Genomic DNA, 22313 nt, shown 5'->3' on the forward strand with positions numbered 1-22313 from the left:
GTATTTCAGAAGGACAGGGTTGTCCTTAGAGTTCGTCCTTCCTTTCTTCTGAAGGTGGTGTCGGAATTTCATTTAGGCCAGAAGGTTGTTCTTCCGGCATTTCATGCTCCTCCACATCCTGGTAAGGAAGAGGAGAGGCTCCATAGGCTGGATCCTAGGAGAGCTTTAAGCTTTTATATTTCACACATGTCCCGGGTCAGAGTGGATGATCAACTCTTCATTGGTTACGCTGGAAAGCGTTTGGGACAAGCTGTGACTAAGCAGACTTTGTCTCGCTGGATTATTCTGGCTATTTCTGAGTGTTACCGCTTGGCGGGTAAGGACCCACCGGTTGGCTTACGAGCCCATTCTACCAGGGGTATGGCTGCCTCTACTGCCCTACAGAGGGCTGTTCCTATTCGTAACATCTGTGATGCAGCTACCTGGGCTTCGGTCCATACTTTTGTACGTCACTACTCCCTTGATTCCATCCGTGGGCAGGATCTGACCTTTGGCAAGGCGATCCTTTGATCCGCAATTTGATTGGGCATTCTAAATTTCTTTTTCTAAATTCTTTTTCCACCTCCTTGCATTGGTACTGCTTTGGGGTCTGTCATAGATATGGAATACGTCGGAGGACCCAATCCCCTCGAAGAACAAGTTACTCTCTTACCTGGTAACGTTCTTTCGATGGGATGGTCTGATGACGTATTCCATATCGCTCCCTCCCTGCCTTCCCCGCTACAGAATTTCTTATTCAATTGCAGCTTACGTTTCCACAAGGCTTTTTGTGGTCAGACTGGCAGAAGACTGGTGCCACACGTTCTGGGGAAAAAACTACAACTGAGGCTACTGGCGTTGTGCATCCTACTTATAACACCCAGTGAAGTCGGCCGTCGGAGGAGGTCCTCGAGGGCGGCGTATCGACGTCATCGACGCAGGACGCAGACTCCGAAAGATTTTGTGAAGCAGCACAGCTGTGGTGATTACTTTCATAGATATGGAATACGTCGTCAGACCATCCCATCGAAAGAACGTTACCAGGTAAGAGAGTAACTTGTTCTTCTGCTTGGGGAGCAGTGCTTCAGCTGTGACAGTGCTGTTGCATATTAGCTGTCTGGCCTTGTTGTCTCCACAACAGACATGCCCAGGAAGCTGCTCTTTCAGTCCCTCTGGCGGTAGGCCAACACCTTCCTCCCAGGGCACAGTAACCTACCCGGAGGTCGCCTGGGAAAGGAATTCCTGACATAACACAGCCACTCACATACAGGGGTGCTGATCACTGGGGTCCTTTTGAAGTCAGCAGACATGTTAAGGGAGTGGAGTTAGAGTAGCCCAGAAGAGAGGTTAGGCCAGGACAGGGGTCCACCATCTTGCTTTCCGCAAGGTCTTCCTCCATTTCCTGTCCCTTCCTACTTCCTGCAGACAAAGCCCTCTGGGTATCATGTCAGAAGGCAAAGGACGCCTGCTACAGCAGCCTGGATTAGACTCCTGGCAAATGGCTTGTTTTGACTAATCTGCTGTAGCATTTTGCCTTTTTAAAGAATGGAAACTCTTCTCTTAATTGAATTATAATTTTGACGCTCAGATGAAGAAGGATTCACTGGAACTCTTTTGGGCACACAGTGCACTTAAAAGTCCTCTGCCATACACGTGAAGACAGAAATCCCCAAGGCAGTAGCAAGCTCTGCTCCCTACTCCCTGGTGTGACACTGCCATGGACCATGGCCTCTCTGCTGCCTGTGCTCTGGAACCAGGATCCAGCAGCAAAAATCCCCAAATCCCAGATGTGGCCTGGGTGGATCATCGGAGCACAGGTGGAATGTAGGCTTTAATCAGCCAATGAATGGTTGTGAACAGTGGTGAGAGTTATGTACGGAAAATAACACAGGATAGTGAGGATCTTGAAGTAAGCCTTCAAGAAAGGAGGGTGCAGTTGGAGAACGCGCCCATAAACCAGAAAGCAAGCAAGTGTGGTGTAGCCCGCACCCACCATACCTGCCAAACTTTAGCATCCTATATGTTGGCCAAGGGATCCAAGACTCGTTGAGCACAGGGGCTGACTCACCAGGCAGCTGATTCAGGTTTTACGGGCCAACTCGCCAGGCAGCTGATTCAGGTGTTACGGGCCGACTCGCCAGGCAGCTGATTCTGGTCTTACGGCAAACTCGCCAGGCAGCTGATTCAGGTGTTACGGGCCGACTCGCCAGGCAGCTGATTCAGGTGTTACGGGCCGACCCGCCAGGGAGCTGATTCGGGTATTACGGGCCGACTCGCCAGGCAGCTGATTCAGGTGTTACGGGCCGACTCGCCAGGCAGCTGATTCAGGTGTTACGGGCCGACCCGCCAGGGAGCTGATTCAGGTATTACGGGCCGACTCGCCAGGCAGCTGATTCGGGTGTTACGGGCCGACTCGCTAGGCAGCTGATTCAGGTCTTAAGGGCCGACTCGCCAGGCAGCTGATTCAGGTGTTACGGGCCGACTCGCCAGGCAGCTGATTCAGGTCTTATGTGGCACTGTCAGTGCTGCACCTGTGCTGAGTCCCCCTGAGGGGCACAGAGGAACTCCTGGCATCTAGGTGACTCCAAGTAAGCAGGGTCTTACCACAGGTCCTCGTGATTGGGGTCCGGAGTGGGCTTTTTTATTAATGACACAGTGAAGTGGTGGCGGGATGGGCACAGGGGAGGGCCTTTGCCTGAAGGCACTGGATGATGATTGGACAGGCTCAGGCGGAGCGACCCTTTTGGGTAAGAAACAAGGATCAAAGGCCAGGAACTGGGTCATCTTTGGAAGACCCATCTTGACTTGATGTTCAGGAATAGAGTTGGGAGAAGGCGGAAGCAGCGACTGAGAAAAGGGCTCCCTGGCTCCAGATTTCCTCTTGGAGTGGAACTGCTACCTGGAGAGCAGGTACCAGAAAGAGCCGCGTGTAGCAGCTGTGACCTCGGTCTGCAAGAGGGCTTGACATAAGCTGGTAAGTACCACTTGGTTGAATTATTGGCTTCTTGGAGGCCGCGACACGTAGGTAACAGGTGCCACTATATACACCTTTGGATCACATCTGTATACCTCGAAAGGATGAGAAGCTCAGTTGGCTTTGCCAGGATTCAATCTGGTGGCTTGCAGAGTGCCCTTTGATATCTGCAGTAGGCACATTAACCAACTGAGCTGAGGCCGTAACATGAGTATTCTTGTGTTGGTTAACGGGAGCACCCGTCATTGACAGTGCTTGAAGCTGTCGATTCAATGGGCACCTTATCCTCGCCATATGCCCTCTAGTCGCTAATAAAGCGGTGCCCTGACACCCCGGGCCCTGGGAGAGGCTGGTGGGCGTCCATGGCCTGCACTACATGGCCCGTGCAGTGAGGACAGGCCCTGCACCGCCCCGGCGGTGTTTGCTCATTAGCCCTGAAGTGTTATGTAAATACACGAGGACAGGAAGCGTTTGCATGGCAGGGAAATGCGGCATTTGCCTCCAGAACACAATCCGCCTGCCAGGGCCGCGCTTCACAACTATCGTCTCCGGTGGCAGCAGGGAAGGGCTGCCCCCTCACCGGGGCCGACACCTTTACAAAATGGCGCTTCCCAACACACACACACACACACACACACACACACGAATCCACAGGTGCACATCAGCAGTTCAGAGTAATCCAGAATGCATTCAAAGAAAGTGGGAACGCAATAACCCCTGCAGCCGTCCATTTGCCTTTACTGCCAATTATTCTTTGCGCATGCACCCCAATGCATTACTCCTTATCCCCACAAATTGGCATGACACAGAATTTCAAATGGCAAACTTGGCCGCAGTTTTATTTCCATGACAACAGAATTATTTGTACACATTTGTGAACTTCATTCTGTCCGTGTGGCGCTTGCTTGCCGGATTTCCTTTGCTTCCCCCTATACTTGGTATAGTAGGCCCCCAACTCCCCCGACCCATTGTACCTGTTCCAATCCTGCCCGTGCAGGTGTCCGTGGATGGGGAGAGCGCCGTTTGTTTTTGGGGGAAGCTGAGCCTTATTTGTCCCTACCAGACGCCCCCGCCGTTTAGGCCCCCAAGAGGCGCTGGTCCGGAAGAGCGAAGACCCATTCCGTTTCCTTCTGGCTCGTCCGGAGTCTATCCTTTGTGCTTGGTTGCCCAAACACCGCCAACTTGTCATATCCTGGCCCGGGTGTCCTGCGACAGCAACGCCCCCGGTCTCCTGCTTCTTGCTTGTATTTCGTGGGTGGGTGGGTGGAAAACGAAATTTCTTCCACCTGCGAGGCGGCAACCGGGTCCCAGTGCAGGAGCGAGATGCCTGGCACCCCGGTCCCGCCTGCTTAAATCCGGATGGCCCCGCCCCATTTCCTTTGTTCAGCCCTTCGCGGGCTTTTGGGCCATCAGGCCTTTGGCGCCGTTCCGCCCCTCGCCTCTTTGGCGCCGTTCCGCCCCTCGCCTTTTGACCCCCAGGGGAGGGTCCCAGGTCCTGGCGGCATGACCCCGCAGGGGTTACCCTGCTGCCTCCTCCATTTTGAGCTGCTTTTTCCGTCGTCAGCTCCATAACCCCTGCAGCCGTCCATTTGCCTTTACTGCCAATTATTCTTTGCGCATGCACCCCAATGCATTACTCCTTATCCCCACAAATTGGCATGACACAGAATTTCAAATGGCAAACTTGGCCGCAGTTTTATTTCCATGACAACAGAATTATTTGTACACATTTGTGAACTTCATTCTGTCCGTGTGGCGCTTGCTTGCCGGATTTCCTTTGCTTCCCCCTATACTTGGTATAGTAGGCCCCCAACTCCCCCGACCCATTGTACCTGTTCCAATCCTGCCCGTGCAGGTGTCCGTGGATGGGGAGAGCGCCGTTTGTTTTTGGGGGAAGCTGAGCCTTATTTGTCCCTACCAGACGCCCCCGCCGTTTAGGCCCCCAAGAGGCGCTGGTCCGGAAGAGCGAAGACCCATTCCGTTTCCTTCTGGCTCGTCCGGAGTCTATCCTTTGTGCTTGGTTGCCCAAACACCGCCACGCCACTGAGTGGGTTCTCGCCCACTGTGGCTCCCCTTCCTTCTGTCTCCTTCCCCTATTCCAGTAATTTGGTAGAGATGTCCCAAAAAAGAGCCCCGCTTCCCTCGTGGACAAGTTTTCATCCGTCCGTTCGGAAGCACTCGGGTGTTTTCCCCTCCATCAAGCCATGCCTGGTCTGATGGAAACCCCTGCCCCTGCAGAATTTTGCAACGGCCCTGTACAGCTTCCTCCTTGACTTCTCCACTGCTGCATGGCTCTCTGCCCCCTTCCATTGCGCCCGGGGAATACCTTTCGACCAACCAATTTCAGTTTCGCCCAACTGCGCTGCTATTTCTTGCAATGAGCTCGTGATGTCCCTCAGCCGGACACCCCTCCCCAGGCTGGTCAGGTCGTTCCCTCCCAATTGTATTACCAACACCTCTGGCTTCTGCCGCCTACTACGCAATTTCCATAGTTGCCCCTCTAGCTGAGCCCACTTCATCCCTGGCACCCCGTGCCACTCACTCTTGAATTCGCCGGCCGTCAGCGCCTCCTGCTGCTGAATCCAGCTCGCATTAGCCTTTGAGGTGCATGAGTGCCCCACTACCTACACGGTACGTTTCCTCCTTCCTTGTGCTGCTGGGAAATGACAAAAAGGAGGGAACGGCATGGTTAACTTATATTCTTGCGGGCCTGATATATCGTTTGTAACATCCTGAAGACCATCTCCCCAATTTTTTGATATCTGCCCCTACCACCTTTCCATCTTGTTCCACCTTAACCAGGGTGGGCCAGCTCTGGGACACTTCTGCCCCTGCCACCTTTCCACCTTGCTCCGCCTTAACCAGGGCGGGCCTGCTCTGGGACACTTCTGCCCCTACCACCTTTCCATCTTGCTCTACCTTAACCAGGGTGGGCCTGCTACGGAACACCCCCGCCCCTGCCACCTTTCCATCTTGCTCCACCTTAACCAGGGTGGGCCAGCTCAGGGACACCTTCTGCCCCTGCCACCTTTCCACCTTGCTCCGCCTTGACCAGGGCGGGCCTGCTCTGGGACACTTCTGCCCCTACCACCTTTCCATCTTGCTCCACCTTAACCAGGGTGGGCCAGCTCTGGGCCACTTCTGCCCCTGCCACCTTGCTCCGCCTTAACCAGGGCGGGCTTGCTACGGACCACCTCTGCCCCTGCCACCTTTCCATCCTGTTCCCCTTAACCAAGGTGGGCCTGCTACGGGACACTTTTGTCCCTGTCACCTTTCCATCTTGCTCCCTTTTCACCAGGGCGTGCATGCTGTGTAACCACTTTTGTCCCTGCAACCCTTCATTCTCGCATTGGAATGATCTCGCTTTGGAACCACCTTCGTAAACCACTCTTTGAGTCTCACCACTCCCCCAACCCTTCAAATCTGCAGGTGTTCCTGGGCCGAGGGCCAGAGCTCCCCACCCAATTTATCTTCGCTCTGCCTGCCCCTGCAGGATTTACCATGTTCGGAGAGCGCCGTTCCTGCCGAGTGAAGTTGAACTGTACCTTTTGTTACCCATTAGCTGTCCATCATCCCCATGAAATCCTCTGCGGATTGCTTGCCCTTGCAGAACTTCGCTGAGCTCTCATCATGACCGGAAGGGGCTGAGCCATTCTCCTTTTTACCTAGGCCACTTTTCCTTCTTCCGTCCCTCTAGCACGACAGGGCTCCCCTGTCGTGGACCCCAAAGTTAGCAGACCCGTACCTCTCTCCAGCATCAATCCCCCTGTTACTTGATCCCCCCCCCCGGAAGGATGAAGGTTGGCTTGGCCTTGCTGAGCTGTTCAAAAATCCCCGATACCACTGACAACCCTGTCCCCGGCGCCTTGCTTAACCCTTGTTTTAGCGAGTGGGACCTCTCCTGTTTCTCCCTGTAGCCTGTACGCCTGTTAAACGACCCCAATCGTACCTTCCCAAAATCTTGCTGACCCCAGCGCCAGGCCAAAAGCCCTTGTTTTACTTTAGTAGCGGGTTGATATCATTAAGGCTATACAACCCCAACAGCCTGCTGACCTAATCTCAACCCCTGTTCCCTTGCCCCCGGCTTAACCCCTTTTATTAATCGTATCCAACCTACTGCCCTATCCCTATGGCGTTATATTGCTCCAAATCGCGAGCCACTGTGTGCACAGCATGGCCCGTTAGGTAATTTTCACTGCTACTATCAATCGAAACTCCTCATCCTCCAATCTTTTGTCCTCAACCCTTGGCGCTATGTTGTTCCATTTCAAGCGGCACCTGCGCCCGCTCAATCGTCAACCCAGGTACTTGCACACCCAATCAACTTGGCCCTCCTCGTGGGCGTCTGCGTGCTTCCCCTGTTGCACAACTGTATTAGTAGGGAGAACGTGCGTATTATACCCGCCGAACACCTCGCGCCTTCCTTGTCCCCTGAGGCCCTTATTCCATAATATCCTCAATGTTTTGGCGATAACATTTTTTTTTTTTTTTTTTTGACCCCAGAACACTCCCACTCCGTGTTTCCGTTGAGCGTTTTTAATCCAACCCCCAGACCCCTAGCCTCAAGCGACCTGGCTGCCGTACCATGTAACCCCGCAGCCGCTCCTGTCTGTTCTGGGGACTATGTATCTGACATAAGACATGCATGTACCACCGGTCCTACACCCCGGCCCTACCCCACATAAGTCTGCTGGGATCACACGCAAAGCTGTCCGTGCTTGCACCTTGCCACTGGGCCCTCCTTTGAAATTCCTGGCTCCGACCTAAGACAATTAGGCACACATGGTACCTTCCTAAACTGTAGCCCGTGCCCCCTAATCCGTTGTAAAGGCTGCCCAAGCCGTACCCGATCGGGTTATGTTAATCGGCGCGCTTCTACATCTTAAGTACAAAACCATTGTGAACACATTACAATAGCGACCCTGGAGCCCACTTGAAGTCCCTGGCGTGGACCCGCCTGTCTGTTAACTATCATATCACATGCTTAATGGCCAGAGGTTTCTCTGGGCGGACCCAGTGCTCGAACCTGATCTGCTTCGGGTCGCCCTGCTCTCCAGACGAGATGACACTAATTCAAAACGAAATTTCTTCCACCTGCGAGGCGGCAACCGGGTCCCAGTGCAGGAGCGAGATGCCTGGCACCCCGGTCCCGCCTGCTTAAATCCGGATGGCCCCGCCCCATTTCCTTTGTTCAGCCCTTCGCGGGCTTTTGGGCCATCAGGCCTTTGGCGCCGTTCCGCCCCTCGCCTCTTTGGCGCCGTTCCGCCCCTCGCCTTTTGACCCCCAGGGGAGGGTCCCAGGTCCTGGCGGCATGACCCCGCAGGGGTTACCCTGCTGCCTCCTCCATTTTGAGCTGCTTTTTCCGTCGTCAGCTCCATTCTCTGAGTGCAGAGGAGGGAGAAACAGCCCTGCCACAAAAACTGTAAAATACACCAAGAAAAAGCGCCCTAATCTATAAGACAATCGTCCACTGAACACCAATGTAGTGCATAACAGTTATTTCGGAACAGTCAATAAAGACACACGTCAAAGAAAAATAATACACGTAATCGTAAATTGTATTCAAAGCAAAAGACAAAAGTAGTTCCAATCACCAATAAAATGCAAAGCTTAACGCGTTTCGGGCAACGGTCCTTCTTCAGCAGCAAAGCAGAACACAATCTTCAAATCTCTGTAATAACATCATCATGTAGATAAGAATATAACTAACAAATCATTTTAAATGAGCTAAAGAATCAATTTGATTCGCTTAACCCTATTGGTCAACAGGTAGGTAGTTATGTGCTTAAAACAAGTGTATCTTGAAACCAATGAGAGTAACCTCTAGTCCCCATGATAAGGGGAAGCATCCAAATAGCACAAGCAGCGACATTCGAGAAGCGCCCAGAAAGCAGCGTCCCGAAAGCATTTGGGCAACTCTCAAGCATCCAAAAAGGAAAGTCCTCTCCTTCAGAGAGAGGACCCCCACTTTCTGGCAGGAGGTACGCCCTCTCCCTCCCCCCACCACCTGCACACATGAAAAAGGTGGGAAGCAAGGGGAGTCCAGTCCAGTGAATTCCCAGCAGGCACTTCTGCAAACCTAAGACCCAGTGTTTCCCAAAACAATCCGCCAGGAAGTTCTGGGTCACCTTTGGGAGCCCCCATCTGACACTGGTTAATAGGGGTGGGGGTTTGGGGGAGTTCAGGTTGGGCCCCTCTCTTTTCATTTAGTTTATATGTCACTTGAACAGAAAGGTTTCTGAACTCTGCGCGCACTTCACCACCAGTGTCACTGGCACTTCAACACCGATGTGGTGCTGTTATGGTGTGTTAAGGGATTTGCAGTGTGCATAACGTGTTGCTCTGTCAGTGCTGACACTTTTCCTGTCTTTTCTTGCAGTTTTTTACCTTCGAGCAGTACAAGAAGCTGTTGGCCCCCCTGGCACTGCCACCTGGGCTGGTAAGTGTGAGAAGTAGTCTGATCCTGGCTGTTTCAGGATATTAATCTCCTAGCACAGTCTAATCCTGGAGCTTCAATGAGATTGGACTCCTGGCACCATCTGATCCTGGACCTTCCAGGAGATTGGTCTCCTGGCACCGTCTGATCCTGGCTCTTTCAGGAGAGTAATCTCCTGGACAGTCTGATCCTGGATCTTCCAGGAGATTGGTCTCCTAGCACCATCTGATCCTGGCTCTTTCAGGAGAGTAATCTCCTTGCACAGTCTGAGACTGGACCTTCCAGGAGATTAATCTCCTTGCATAATCTGAGCCTGGATCTTCCAGGAGATTGGTCTCCTGGCACAGTCTGATCCTGGAGCTTCCAGGAGATTAATCTCCTGGCACAATCTGATCCTGGACCTTCCAGGAGAATGGTCTCATGGCGCAGTCTGATCCTGGCTCTTTCGGGAGATTAATCTCCTTGCACAGTTTTATCCTGGATCTTACAGGAGATTGGACTCCTGGAACAGTCTGATCCTGGACCTTCCAGGAGATTATTCTCCTGGAACAGTTTGATCATGGACCTTCCCGGAGATTGGTCTCCTAGTGCAGTCTGGTCCGGGCTATTTCAGGAGATTAATCTCCTGGCACAGTCTGATGCCGGAGCTTCCAGGAGATTGGTCTCCTGGCACAGTCTGACCCTGGACCTTCCAGGAGATTAATCTCCTGGCACAGTCTGCACTTGGCTTCCTAGTTAAGGCTGGGCCTTTGCTTCTCCCCGCAATGAATATGTTCCTACACCTCCTACTTCAGACATATCTCCCCTCAAGCCCTCAGAGTGCAGTGTGTGCTCCTCTCACGTCGTGTCCTGTTTCAATACCTATTCTTCATGACCTGTTGGCTCAGTGTGGTAGCCCTCACCAATCCTATGCTCGTTCTGCTCAGTGTGGGCCTTTTGTCCATCATATCCTGCTAGCTCAGTGCAGGGATGCTTTTGTTTCTTGTTCATCATAGTGTGTTGTGGGGCCTCAGCATCGTATGCACTGGTAGTTCAGTTTGGTGCTCCCCTTTTAATCATGTCATCTTAGCTCCTATGGAACTCCTCTCAGATCACATACTCATTTTGGCACTGCTTTTGCATCACGCCTTGTTAGATTGGTGTGGAGCTCCTCTCCATTCATTTGTTCTGTTAACTCAATTTAGGGCCCGCTCCCTTCATGACCTGTTAGCTCCTCTCCCTTCATGTAATTTTAGCTCCTCTCCCATGGTGTGCTCTGTTAGCTCTATGTGGGGTCATCTCCCTTCATGACCTGTTAGCTCCTCTCCCTTCATGTAATTTTAGCTCCTCTCCTATGGTGTGCTCTGTTAGCTCTATGTGGGGTCCTCTCCCTTCATGTCCTTTTAGCTCCTCTCCCTTCATGTCCTGTTAGCTCCTCTCCCAAGGTGTGCTCTGTTAGCTCTATGAGGGGTCCTCTCCCTTCATGTTCTATTAGCTCCTCTCCCTTCATGTCCTGTTAGCTCCTCTCCCAAGGTGTGCTCTGTTAGCTCTATGAGGGGTCCTCTCCCTTCATGTCCTGTTAGCTCCTCTCCCTTCATGTCCTGTTAGCTCCTCTCCCAAGGTGTGCTCTGTTAGCTCTGTGTGGGGTCCTCTCCCTTCATGTCCTGTTAGCTCCTCCCCCACTGTATGCTCGGTTAGCTCTGTGTGGGGTCCACTCCCTTCATGACCTGTTAGCTTGTCTGCCTTCATGTCATGTTAGCTCCTCTCCCACGGAGTGCTCTGTTAGCTCTGTGTGGGGTCCTCTCCCTTCATGACCTGTTAGCTCCTCTCCCTTCATGTCCTGTTAGCTCCTCTCCCAAGGTGTGCTCTGTTAGCTCTGTGTGGGGTCCTCTCCCTTCATGTCCTGTTAGCTCCTCTCCCACGGAGTGCTCTGTTAGCTCTGTGTGGGGTCCTCTCCCTTCATGACCTGTTAGCTCCTCACCCTTCATGCCATGTTAGCTCCTCTCCCAAGGTGTGCTCTGTTAGCTCTGTGTGGGGTCCTCTCCCTTCATGACCTGTTAGCTCCTCTCCCTTCATGTCCTGTTAGCTCCTCCCCCACTGTAGGCTCTGTTAGCTCTGTGTGGGGTCCTCTCCATTCATGTCCTGTTAGCTTCTCTCCCTTCATGTCCTGTTAGCTCTTCTCCCTTCATGTCCTGTTTGCTCCTCTCCCACTGTATACTCTGTGTGGATTCCTCTCCCTTCATGTCCTGTTAATTCCTCTCCCTTCATGTCCTGTTAGCTCCTCTGTCCTGTTAGCTCCCCTCATGCCCTGTTAGCTCCTCTCCCTTCATGCCCTGTTAGCTCCTCTCCCTGCATGCCCTGTTAGCTCCTCTGTCCTGCTAGCTCCTCTCCCTTCATGCCCTGTTAGCAACTCTCCCTTCATGTCCTGTTAACTCACTGTGTGCTCCTTTGTCAAAAAGGCAGCAAGAAAGCACACCTTGGCTATCACTTGCCTGCCCTTTTGCTCAAGCCCTAAGGCCAGGTAACTCTCCATAGGGCATGCAGCCCTTACCTGCAGCCCTCTTCTGCCGCCGCTTTGGGGGTGGAACCTAGACGTAGCAATAATGTGTGGGGTATTTGCCTCCCCAGACAGGTCACCACCCTCTCTTCTTTGCAGGGGCATACATGTGCCAACTGACCTGGTTTTTCACCATAACCACACTCTTGTTTATAGCTTTTGTTCCAATTGAAACCCTATTGGGGGATATTCCCCAATACTCCTAAAGAGCCATTGGGTACCTTTCACAATTACTTTCCAGACTCTGGATGTGAACCCCCTTGTTCAGGGGTATGGCTGGACTTCTCAAGCAACCCTCTCCCTGACTTGATCATGTGTATCCAGATTTAATCCTGGTGTTAAATGCAAAGTGAGATGCAGTGATGCAGCTGGACCACTTCTGCACGGTGGATTCAAGTGGTCCCGCTAGATTAGTCGATGCACCCCTGCATCTCTTTAGTGCACATGTATTGGATTAAGTATTGTGCTGCTTTTTCGATTGTCTGCACAACATTTTTTTGTTGCACAGCTAGATTAAGCGTAGCAGCTGGAGGCATTTTACACAGCCAGTTTAGTCTACCTGCAACAGTTTATTGCAGTTGCTCCTGCCTTACATATAGTCTCATCTGCAACAGTTTATTGCAGTTGCTCCTGCCTTACATATAGTCTCATATGCATCAGTTTATTGCAGTTGCTCCCGCCTTACATATAGTCTCATCTGCATCAGTTTATTGCAGTTGCTCCCGCATTACATATAGTCTCATCTGCATCAGTTTATTGCAGTTGCTCCCGCCTTACATATAGTCCCATCTGCATCAGTTTATTGCAGTTGCTCCTGCCTTACATATAGTCTCATCTGCATCAGTTTTTTGCAGTTGCTCCTGCCTTACATAAAGTCTCATCTGCATCAGTTTATTGCAGTAGCTCCCACCTTACATATAGTCTCATCTGCATCAGCTTATTGCACTAGCACCTGCCTTACATATAGTCTCATCTGCATCAGTTTATTGCAGTTGCTCCTGCCTTACATATAGTCTCATCTGCAACAGTTTATTGCAGTTGCTCCTGCCTTACATATAGTCTCATCTGCATCAGTTTATTGCAGTTGCTCCCGCCTTACATATAGTCTCATCTGCATCAGTTTATTGCAGTTGCTCCCGCATTACATATAGTCTCATCTGCATCAGTTTATTGCAGTTGCTCCCGCCTTACATATAGTCCCATCTGCATCAGTTTATTGCAGTTGCTCCTGCCTTACATATAGTCTCATCTGCATCAGTTTTTTGCAGTTGCTCCTGCCTTACATAAAGTCTCATCTGCATCAGTTTATTGCAGTAGCTCCCACCTTACATATAGTCTCATCTGCATCAGCTTATTGCACTAGCACCTGCCTTACATATAGTCTCATCTGCATCAGCTTATTGCACTAGCTCCCGCCTTACATATAGTCTCATCTGCATCAGCTTATTGCACTAGCTCCTGCCTTACATATAGTCTCATCTGCATCAGCTTATTGCACTAGCTCCTGCCTTACATATAGTCTCATCTGCATCAGTTTATTGCAGTAGCTCCCGCCTTACATATAGTCTCATCTGCATCAGCTTATTGCACTAGCTCCTGCCTTACATATAGTCTCATCTGCATCAGTTTATTGCAGTTGCTCCCGCCTTACATATAGTCTCATCTGCATCAGTTTATTGCAGTTGCTCCTGCCTTACATATAGTCTCATCTGCATCAGTTTATTGCAGTAGCTCCCACCTTACATATAGTCTCATCTGCATCAGCTTATTGCACTAGCACCTGCCTTACATATAGTCTCATCTGCATCAGCTTATTGCAGTTGCTCGCGCATTACATATAGTCTCATCTCCATCAGTTTATTGCAGTTGCTCCCGCCTTACATATAGTCCCATCTGCATCAGTTTATTGCAGTTGCTCCCGCCTTACATATAGTCTCATCTGCATCAGTTTATTGCAGTTGCTCCTGCCTTACATAAAGTCTCATCTGCATCAGCTTATTGCAGTAGCTCCCACCTTACATATAGTCTCATCTGCATCAGCTTATTGCAGTTGCTCGCGCATTACATATAGTCTCATCTGCATCAGTTTATTGCAGTTGCTCGCGCATTACATATAGTCTCATCTGCATCAGTTTATTGCAGTTGCTCGCGCATTACATATAGTCTCATCTGCATCAGTTTATTGCAGTTGCTCCCGCCTTACATATAGTCTCATCTGCATCAGCTTATTGCAGTTGCTCCTGCCTTACATATAGTCTCATCTGTATCAGTCTATTGCAGTAGCTCCTGCCTTACATATAGTCTCATCTGCATCAGCTTATTGCAGTTGCTCGCGCATTACATATAGTCTCATCTGCATCAGTTTATTGCAGTTGCTCCCGCCTTACATATAGTCCCATCTGCATCAGTTTATTGCAGTTGCTCCCGCCTTACATATAGTCTCATCTGCATCAGTTTATTGCAGTTGCTCCTGCCTTACATAAAGTCTCATCTGCATCAGCTTATTGCAGTAGCTCCCACCTTACATATAGTCTCATCTGCATCAGCTTATTGCACTAGCACCTGCCTTACATATAGTCTCATCTGCATCAGCTTATTGCACTAGCTCCCGCCTTACATATAGTCTCATCTGCATCAGCTTATTGCACTAGCTCCTGCCTTACATATAGTCTCATCTGCATCAGCTTATTGCAGTTGCTCCTGCCTTACATATAGTCTCATCTGCATGAGCTTATTGCACTAGCTCCCGCCTTACATATAGTCTCATCTGCATCAGTTTATTGCAGTTGCTCCTGCCTTACATATAGTCTCATCTGCATCAGTTTATTGCAGTAGCTCCCGCCTTACATATAGTCTCATCTGCATCATCTTATTGCACTAGCTCCCGCCTTACATATAGTCTCATCTGCATCAGTTTATTGCAGTAGCTCCCGCCTTACATATAGTCTCATCTGCATCAGTTTATTGCAGTAGCTTCTGCCTTACATATAGTCTCATCTGCATCAGCTTATTGCACTAGCTCCTGCCTTACATATAGTCTCATCTGCATCCGTTTATTGCAGTTGCTCCCGCCTTACATATAGTCTCATCTGCATCAGTTTATTGCAGTTGCTCCTGCCTTACATATAGTCTCATCTGCATCAGTTTATTGCAGTAGCTCCCGCCTTACATATAGTCTCATCTGCATCAGTTTATTGCAGTAGCTCCTGCCTTACATATAGTCTCATCTGCATCAGCTTATTGCAGTAGCTCCCGCCTTACATATAGTCTCATCTGCATCAGTTTATTGCAGTAGCTCCCGCCTTACATATAGTCTCATCTGCATCAGTTTATTGCAGTAGCTCCCGCCTTACATATAGTCTAATCTGTATCAGTCTATTGCAGTAGCTCCCGCCTTACATATAGTCCCATCTGCATCAGTTTATTGCAGTTGCTCCCGCCTTACATATAGTCTCATCTGCATCAGTCTATTGCAGTAGCTCCTGCCTTACATATAATCTCATCTGCATCAGTTTATTGCAGTTCCTCCCGCTTTACATATAGTCTCATCTGCATCAGTTTATTGCAGTTGCTCTCGCCTTACATATAGTCTCATCTGCATGAGTTTATTGCAGTTGCTCCCGCCTTACATATAGTCTCATCTGCATCAGTTTATTGCAGTTGCTCCCGCCTTACATATAGTCTCATTTGCATCAGTTTATTGCAGTTGCTCACGCCTTACATATAGTCTCATCTGCATCAGTTTATTGCAGTTGCTCCTGCCTTACATATAGTCTAATCTGTATCAGTCTATTGCAGTAGCTCCTGCCTTACAAATAGTCTCATCTGCATCAGTTTATTGCAGTTGCTCCCGCCTTACATATAGTCTCATCTGCATCAGTTTATTGCAGTAGCTCCCGCCTTACATATAGTCTCATCTGCATCAGTTTATTGCAGTAGCTCCCGCCTTACATATAGTCTCATCTGTATCAGTCTATTGCAGTAGCTCCTGCCTTACATATAGTCTCATCTGTATCAGTCTATTGCAGTAGCTCCTGCCTTACATATTGTCTCATCTGCATCAGTTTATTGCAGTTGCTCCCGCCTTACATATAGTCTCATCTGCATCAGTTTATTGCAGTAGCTCCCGCCTTACATATAGTCTCATCTGCATCAGTTTGTTGCAGTAGCTCCCGCTTTACATAAAGTCTCATCTGCATCAGTTCATTGCAGTAGCTTCCGCCTTACATATAGTCTCATCTGCATTAGTTTATTGCAGTAGCTCCTGCCTTACATAAAGTCTAATCTGCATCAGTTTATTGCAGTAGCTCCCACCTTACATATAGTCTCATCTGCATCAGTTTATTGCAGTAGCTCCCGCCTTACATATAGTCTCATCTGCATCAGTTTATTGCAGTTGCTCCCGCCTTACATATAGTCTCATCTGCATCAGTTTATTGCAGTAGCTCCCGCCTTACATATAGTCTCATCTGCATCAGTTTATTGCAGTTGCTCCCGCCTTACATATAGTCTCTGCATCAGTTTATTGCAGTAGCTCCTGTCTTACATATTTATTTATTTATTACATTTATATAGTGCACAAGCAGCCCACGGGCATTGAGGTGCTGTTACTCTCAAGAGCTTAGTTACAGAGTTACAGAGGTGATAACAGTAGTAAGATGCATTTGCGAATCAGTACATAGAATTACATTAGTACAGTTTTATGCAATGGGTATGGGTTAGTCATGCATAGCTTATAGATGGGACCTTATGTAAAGAGAATGGTTTTCATGAATTTACGGAAGGAGATGAGGGAAGCCTCCTCTCTGAGCGTGGGAGGTAGGGCATTCCAATGTGTGGGTGCGAGATATAGTCTCTGTACCAGTTTATTGCAGTAGCTCTTGCCTCACATATAGTTTGTACTCACAACAGTTTATTCCAGGAGCTCCTGCCTTACATGTAGTCTCACCTACAACAGTTCATTGCAGTAACTCCTGCCTTAAATATAGTCCCTACCCCAAACCGTTTATTGCAGTAGCTCCTGCCTTAAATATAGTCCCTACCCAAAACAGTTTATTGCAGTAGCTCCTGCCTTACATCTAGTTTCACCTACAACAGTTTATTGCAGTAACTCCTGCCTTACATGTAGTCTCATCTGAATCAGTTTATTGCAGTAGCTCCTGCCTTACATGTAAGGTCACCTACATCCGTTTATTGCAGTAGCTCCTGCCTTACATATAGTCTCTACACACAACAGTTTATTCCAGTAGCTCCTGCATTACATATAGTCTCTAGCCTTAACAGTGTGTTGCAGTAGCTCCTGCCTCACATATAATCTCTATCTCCACCAGTTTATTGCAGTATCTTCTGCCTTACATATAGTCTCTACCTGCAACAGTTCATTGCAGTAGCCCCTGCCTTACATATAGTCTTAACTGCAACTGTTTATTGCAGCAGCTCCCACCTTACATATAATATCATCTGCATCGGTTTATTGCAGTAGCTCCTGCCTTACATGTAGTCTCATCTGCAACAGTTTATTGTAGTACCTCCTGCCTTACATAGTCTCTACCTGCAACAGTTCATTGCAGCACCTCCCACCTTACGTATAGTTTTATTGTATTTTTTACATATGTATGGTCACAAACAGCCCTCGGGCATCGAGGCGCTGTTACTTGAGGGGAGTTTAGTTACAGGGAAGGTACAAGTGGGTTATGCATTTACATGTTGTACATTTATACATTTGAGCACAGGTTATAAATACATTTTGCAGGTTAACAGGAGATGCAGTAAGCAGTCACATGAGGTGAGTGTGGTGTTGATCAAGCGAAGAGCGTGGTTTTCATGGCCTTGCGGAACGCCGTGAGTGATACCTCACCTCGAGGAGATGGAGGTAGGGCATTCCAGTGTAAGGATGCAAGGTAGGGGAAGCTAGCGCCGCCTGCTCTAACTCTTTTTACCAGAGGCACAGTAAGCATGTTTGCGTAGGGTGTTCTTGTTGGCCTTGTGGAGGTAGAGGGGTGGATCCTTTGTGAGAGGTAGGCAGGTGCGGAGAGGTGGGTGCACTTATGGGTCAGTGTCAATGCTTTGAATATGACCCTTTCTTTTATTGGGAGCCAGTGGGCAGATTTTCTGGCGGCCGTGATGTGTTCTCGTTCGGAGATGCCTTGGGCTGCACGAAGCGCACTGTTCTGAATGACCTGCAGCTTTTCCAGGTTTTTAGTGGATGTCCCTAAGAAGAGCACATTGCACTAGTCCAGCCTTGAGCCGGTGATCGCTCTGGCTATGTCGGTGCAATTCTCCTTGGAGAGGAAAGGCCTAGCTGTGTTAATGAGTTTGCCATGATACGCGGTTTATAGTCATAAAATCGAAAACCAAAATGTCGAAAGTCAAAAAATCTAAAAAAAAATGTTGAAAAATAAAAGTCGAATTTCTTTTTTATTACGTTTTTTATTCGAAATGGGGGTGTTCCCCCCTGCAACTCCCCCTTTTTTTATTGCGCTTACCTTTTTTTTTACATGCGGGACCCAAAAAATAAATCTAAATAAAAAAAGAAATCATTGAACTTTTTTTTTTCGACATAATGTTTTTGATTTTTGTGTAATTAGACATTTTTTTTTGATGTTATGACTGCACACCATGATACACTGCTGATGAGGTGATTGCATTAACTTGTCCAGTCATGGATAGGTTAGACTCAGAGAGTTTTCACTGTGTCAGATACTGGGATTTTGATAGTCAATAGTGAAATGGCTAAATTGGGTGTCAAGGTTTTTAAGTGTGTCAGAAGATCCTATTAGTAGGAGTTCTGTCTTGTCAGTGTTGAGGCATAGTTAATTGGCTGCCATCCATGTCTGGATGGTGTTGTAGATGTTATTGAGTGTTGTGGAGTCTGTATCATAGTTGCCTGTGAGAGTGAGGAGGATCTGGGTATCGTCCGCGTAGTTGGTGTAGGAGATACCCAGTGCGTCAAGGATGAGGAAGAGAGGGCGTAGTGTTCTGGAGGAGAGGAGTTCACTGATGGGCCCATAGGTCAGCGCTCACCCTCTAGAACTTGTATGACAAGATATCTGCACCATGTGAGGACAGGGGGTGCAGGATTCACTTACTCCAACATGACTCAATAATGAGGTAAATTGGCAAAGGGAAGTCTGTTTAATGACAAGTACATCAAACAGAGAAACAAATGGAAATCGGCAGCATTGCGATCACCTGTCTCGCTCCGACTTCCTCGAACTTCAGTCAAACAGTCATTGTTATAGGCAAAACTCGTCATCACTGACGTCTAATTCTATAAAAAAATCATCATGCAATATAATTGGTTAGGAAAGGTAACTTAAGTATAGGTGTTAGATCTGTATATGATAATAGGGCATGCAGATTGGATAACTCTTATCGGGTAGGCGTCTACGCCCATCCTTCTACATCACACGTGATAGACGTCACTACAACTACGGCGCCTCATTGGCTCTACTATCTATAGGACTCCAGATAACTTGGTCCATTGTGATTGGCCAGGTTGCACCCCTAGATATACATTTTGACTTTTAATTAGCAGCATGCAGAATGGACACCCCTGTGCCTGGTGTACCAAGTTTCACCCTGCCTCCCTTCCATCAATCAGTGTTTTAGGGCGATGTGTCAATTAGTTGGCTAAGGATGGCCTCAAAACTGTAGTCTCTTATCGGGAAAAGTTATGGCATCCTCGGGTCCTGGATGGCATCAGGCGGTGGTACTTCTTCGCGCCTGGCTGGTCACGTGTTAGTTCACCATGTATCTGCTTCAGTTTCCAGCTTTTAGTGCATTTAATTCTGTTTCAGCTTCGCCACCTGCATGGGCCCCCCTTATCTTGACCTTCATGAGTCAGGCTGGTATGCTCTGAAGTTTGAGTCTTGTTAGCTGACGCCCTCCTCCCTTTCTCTGGTTGACCTCGATTTCCTAGGCTTGAGCCACTCGTTGTTGAGTTTCGATTCCGCTACTTCTCTTGCCTTTGGCTGGGTTGCGAAACTTGGCCTGTTAGGCCTCTGGCCGCCTGGGTACATTTCTGCTTTTACAAAATGGAGTCGCACTTGTATAATGTGCCTTATTGAGGTAGATATATGGTTGGCGCTTGCTGCTCCATCTTCTACTAAGCATTGCAAGCAGTATCGATTTCTTAGCATCTTGCGTTTCAAGCCTATTTACACACTAACAGGTCGGTTCCTTCCATCTTGTCTCGTAGCACCGTTTCCTTACGTTTTAACATTTTCCTTACGTTTTAACATTGTCTCTTCTCTGTGTCCATTACATTTATTTTCGTAGTTACTCGCACTGGCGTGCTTGTCTTCGATAGCCGCTTTTGTTCATTCATGAGTCTGTTCAGGCCCTTGTGTCATTTCCACTGGCTTTCCATTAAGGCTTTCGGGGTCTCTTCGTGGACCGTATGTAGGTACTCCTCATTTCGTATCAGCGGCTGGTATGGCTGTCTGATAGGGTACCGTGCTGCCCAGGGTTGTCTGGTTATGGGTGCTTCAACAGGTATGGATCTTCTGATGTATACTGGGCAGAGTCCCAGTGCAGCTCTTTGTAGGTTCATTTGCTCTTCATACGTCACATACCTTGGCGAGTACGCTGCTGATACCTCGAAATGAGGGAAAGGGGTGCAGGCCATGTCTGGGACCTCCTCTACACTCCCCCCTCTGGTCGGTTCATCAACCACTTCTGCAACCTCCTTTGCATTTATTTCTTTTGGTTCTTCGGTGTCCTGTTCATCATCTTCAGGGTTTGTACATGATGGTGTGAATGTGTGAGTCTTTGGAGTCCATATTTGTATCACTCCCTTCAAACTCCCTGCTGTTTTCACATGTTTGTGTTTGTTCCATGTCATTAGCTGACATTGTCCATTTGGGCTGCAGTAGATCCATTTTCCTTCATACCTTCTTCATTTCTTAGGGTATGTGAACCTTGTTCCGTCTGGCAGAAATTTGCTGGCTTTCACAAAGTCTCTTATTTCTTCATCAGTCAGGTCTCTGGGCTTCCACCCTGGCTCGACATCAACCATTATTTTCATCCCTATGGCTTTCTTTGCAGTTTTCTGGCACTGTGTAATGATTATCTTGATAACACAGAATCCTAGCAATACCATTGCTAGTAGAGCTCCCAGAAACTTGAATATATCTGCCATCCATTGTGGGACCCACGAGAGTAGGTGTCCAAACCAGCTGTCATCATTCACTTCATCACTTTCATCGATCATCTGGTTTTTCATGTTTGTCAACATGCTTATGGCCTCTGTTAGGGTTCCGTTTTCTTCATCGTGTGATGGTACAAATGTGCAACATGATTCTCCGATTTTTGCACAAACACCTCTATCCATTGCAGTGATCATGTCGAGCACATATCTGTTTTGGAGGGTAATCAGTCTGATTGCTGTCAGCTCTTCTTTGATCGCGTTGAATCCTTTTATAGTGGTATTGATGGTCTGCAATAACTCCCATCTGGTTATCTGCAACCCTTTTAGCATTCACTCCAACTTGGATGTGGGGCAGGAGTAGTGTTGTGAATACTGTTGAGGTGAGGCTGAACAGCCTGTGTTCGTATGGGATTGCATGAAATGCCTCTTCTGATTTGGGAGAAAAGTAATTTTCCCTCTCCATCCTGGATACCAGTTCCACAGATCTCCTTCTTCTTAGATGAGCATCTGCTTTCGGGAAACTGTCCAACTTCAGGTCATTCTTATCACTAGAGCAGGAACGTGGACGTTCACTAGTGTGCATATGCCGCCCCAGTTTTTCGGCAGCCTTATGTATGCCTTGGATCCACACGCCCAGTAATGGTCCATGATAACTGCGGTTCCTTGTGTCATTCCTGGGGCTTCAAAGATTCTTCCGCAGTTTACATTCTCTCTCATCTTCCTTGGGCCATTACTTCTGAAGCATAGTTTCGGGCTTTCCAGCGGTACTATTTGCAGGGGACCTCCTCTATCTTCGACTCATGTTAGCAGTTTTACCAACCTTGGCCACAGAGGTTTGCATAACCTCTGCAAATTCTCTATTGCTTCTTTGCAGGCTCCAAGGACCATCCGTGCTCGGCAGATCACTACTCCTTCTTCCCATCCATTTGGGGAAACCACTGTTCCCCAGATCTGCATTTGGCCTCTGTTCTTCCAGATTTGTGCCTCTTCTGCAGTTTTTCCATCAATGGTCAGTCTCAGGTTTTTCACCCATCGTGTCCCTGATCCTTTGACGTCGGGATTCTCGTATCGGATCACGTGATTCGTGGTGTGCGCCCTGTTTCTTGTTCTAATGTCCTGGGTGTAGCCATCTTCGTCAGGGTAGTCCTTTTTGGTGGCCCATATCAGTGATCTGGTGTTGCACATTGCTACGTGTGTCATACAGTGTGCTGTAGGGACATCTATTTCTACAGCCACG

At 48.7% G+C, this 22313-nt stretch overlaps 1 protein-coding gene across 5 annotated transcripts in view; it reads left to right on the forward strand.

Moving 5' to 3' along the window:
* The window catches only part of SLC25A21 (solute carrier family 25 member 21), a 991659-nt gene that overhangs the window by 859688 nt on the left and 109658 nt on the right, over positions 1 to 22313 (forward strand). For all 5 annotated transcript variants that reach the window (XM_069638415.1, XM_069638416.1, XM_069638417.1 and 2 more), the window contains one exon: positions 9333 to 9392. In XM_069638415.1, the coding sequence (XP_069494516.1) occupies positions 9333 to 9392 (60 nt within the window). The remainder of the gene's footprint in view (positions 1 to 9332; positions 9393 to 22313) is intronic.

Source organism: Ambystoma mexicanum, chromosome 14 (genome assembly GCF_040938575.1).
Source record: "Ambystoma mexicanum isolate Mex_15411 chromosome 14, UKY_AmexF1_1, whole genome shotgun sequence".
Taxonomy (NCBI): Eukaryota; Metazoa; Chordata; class Amphibia; order Caudata; family Ambystomatidae; genus Ambystoma; species Ambystoma mexicanum.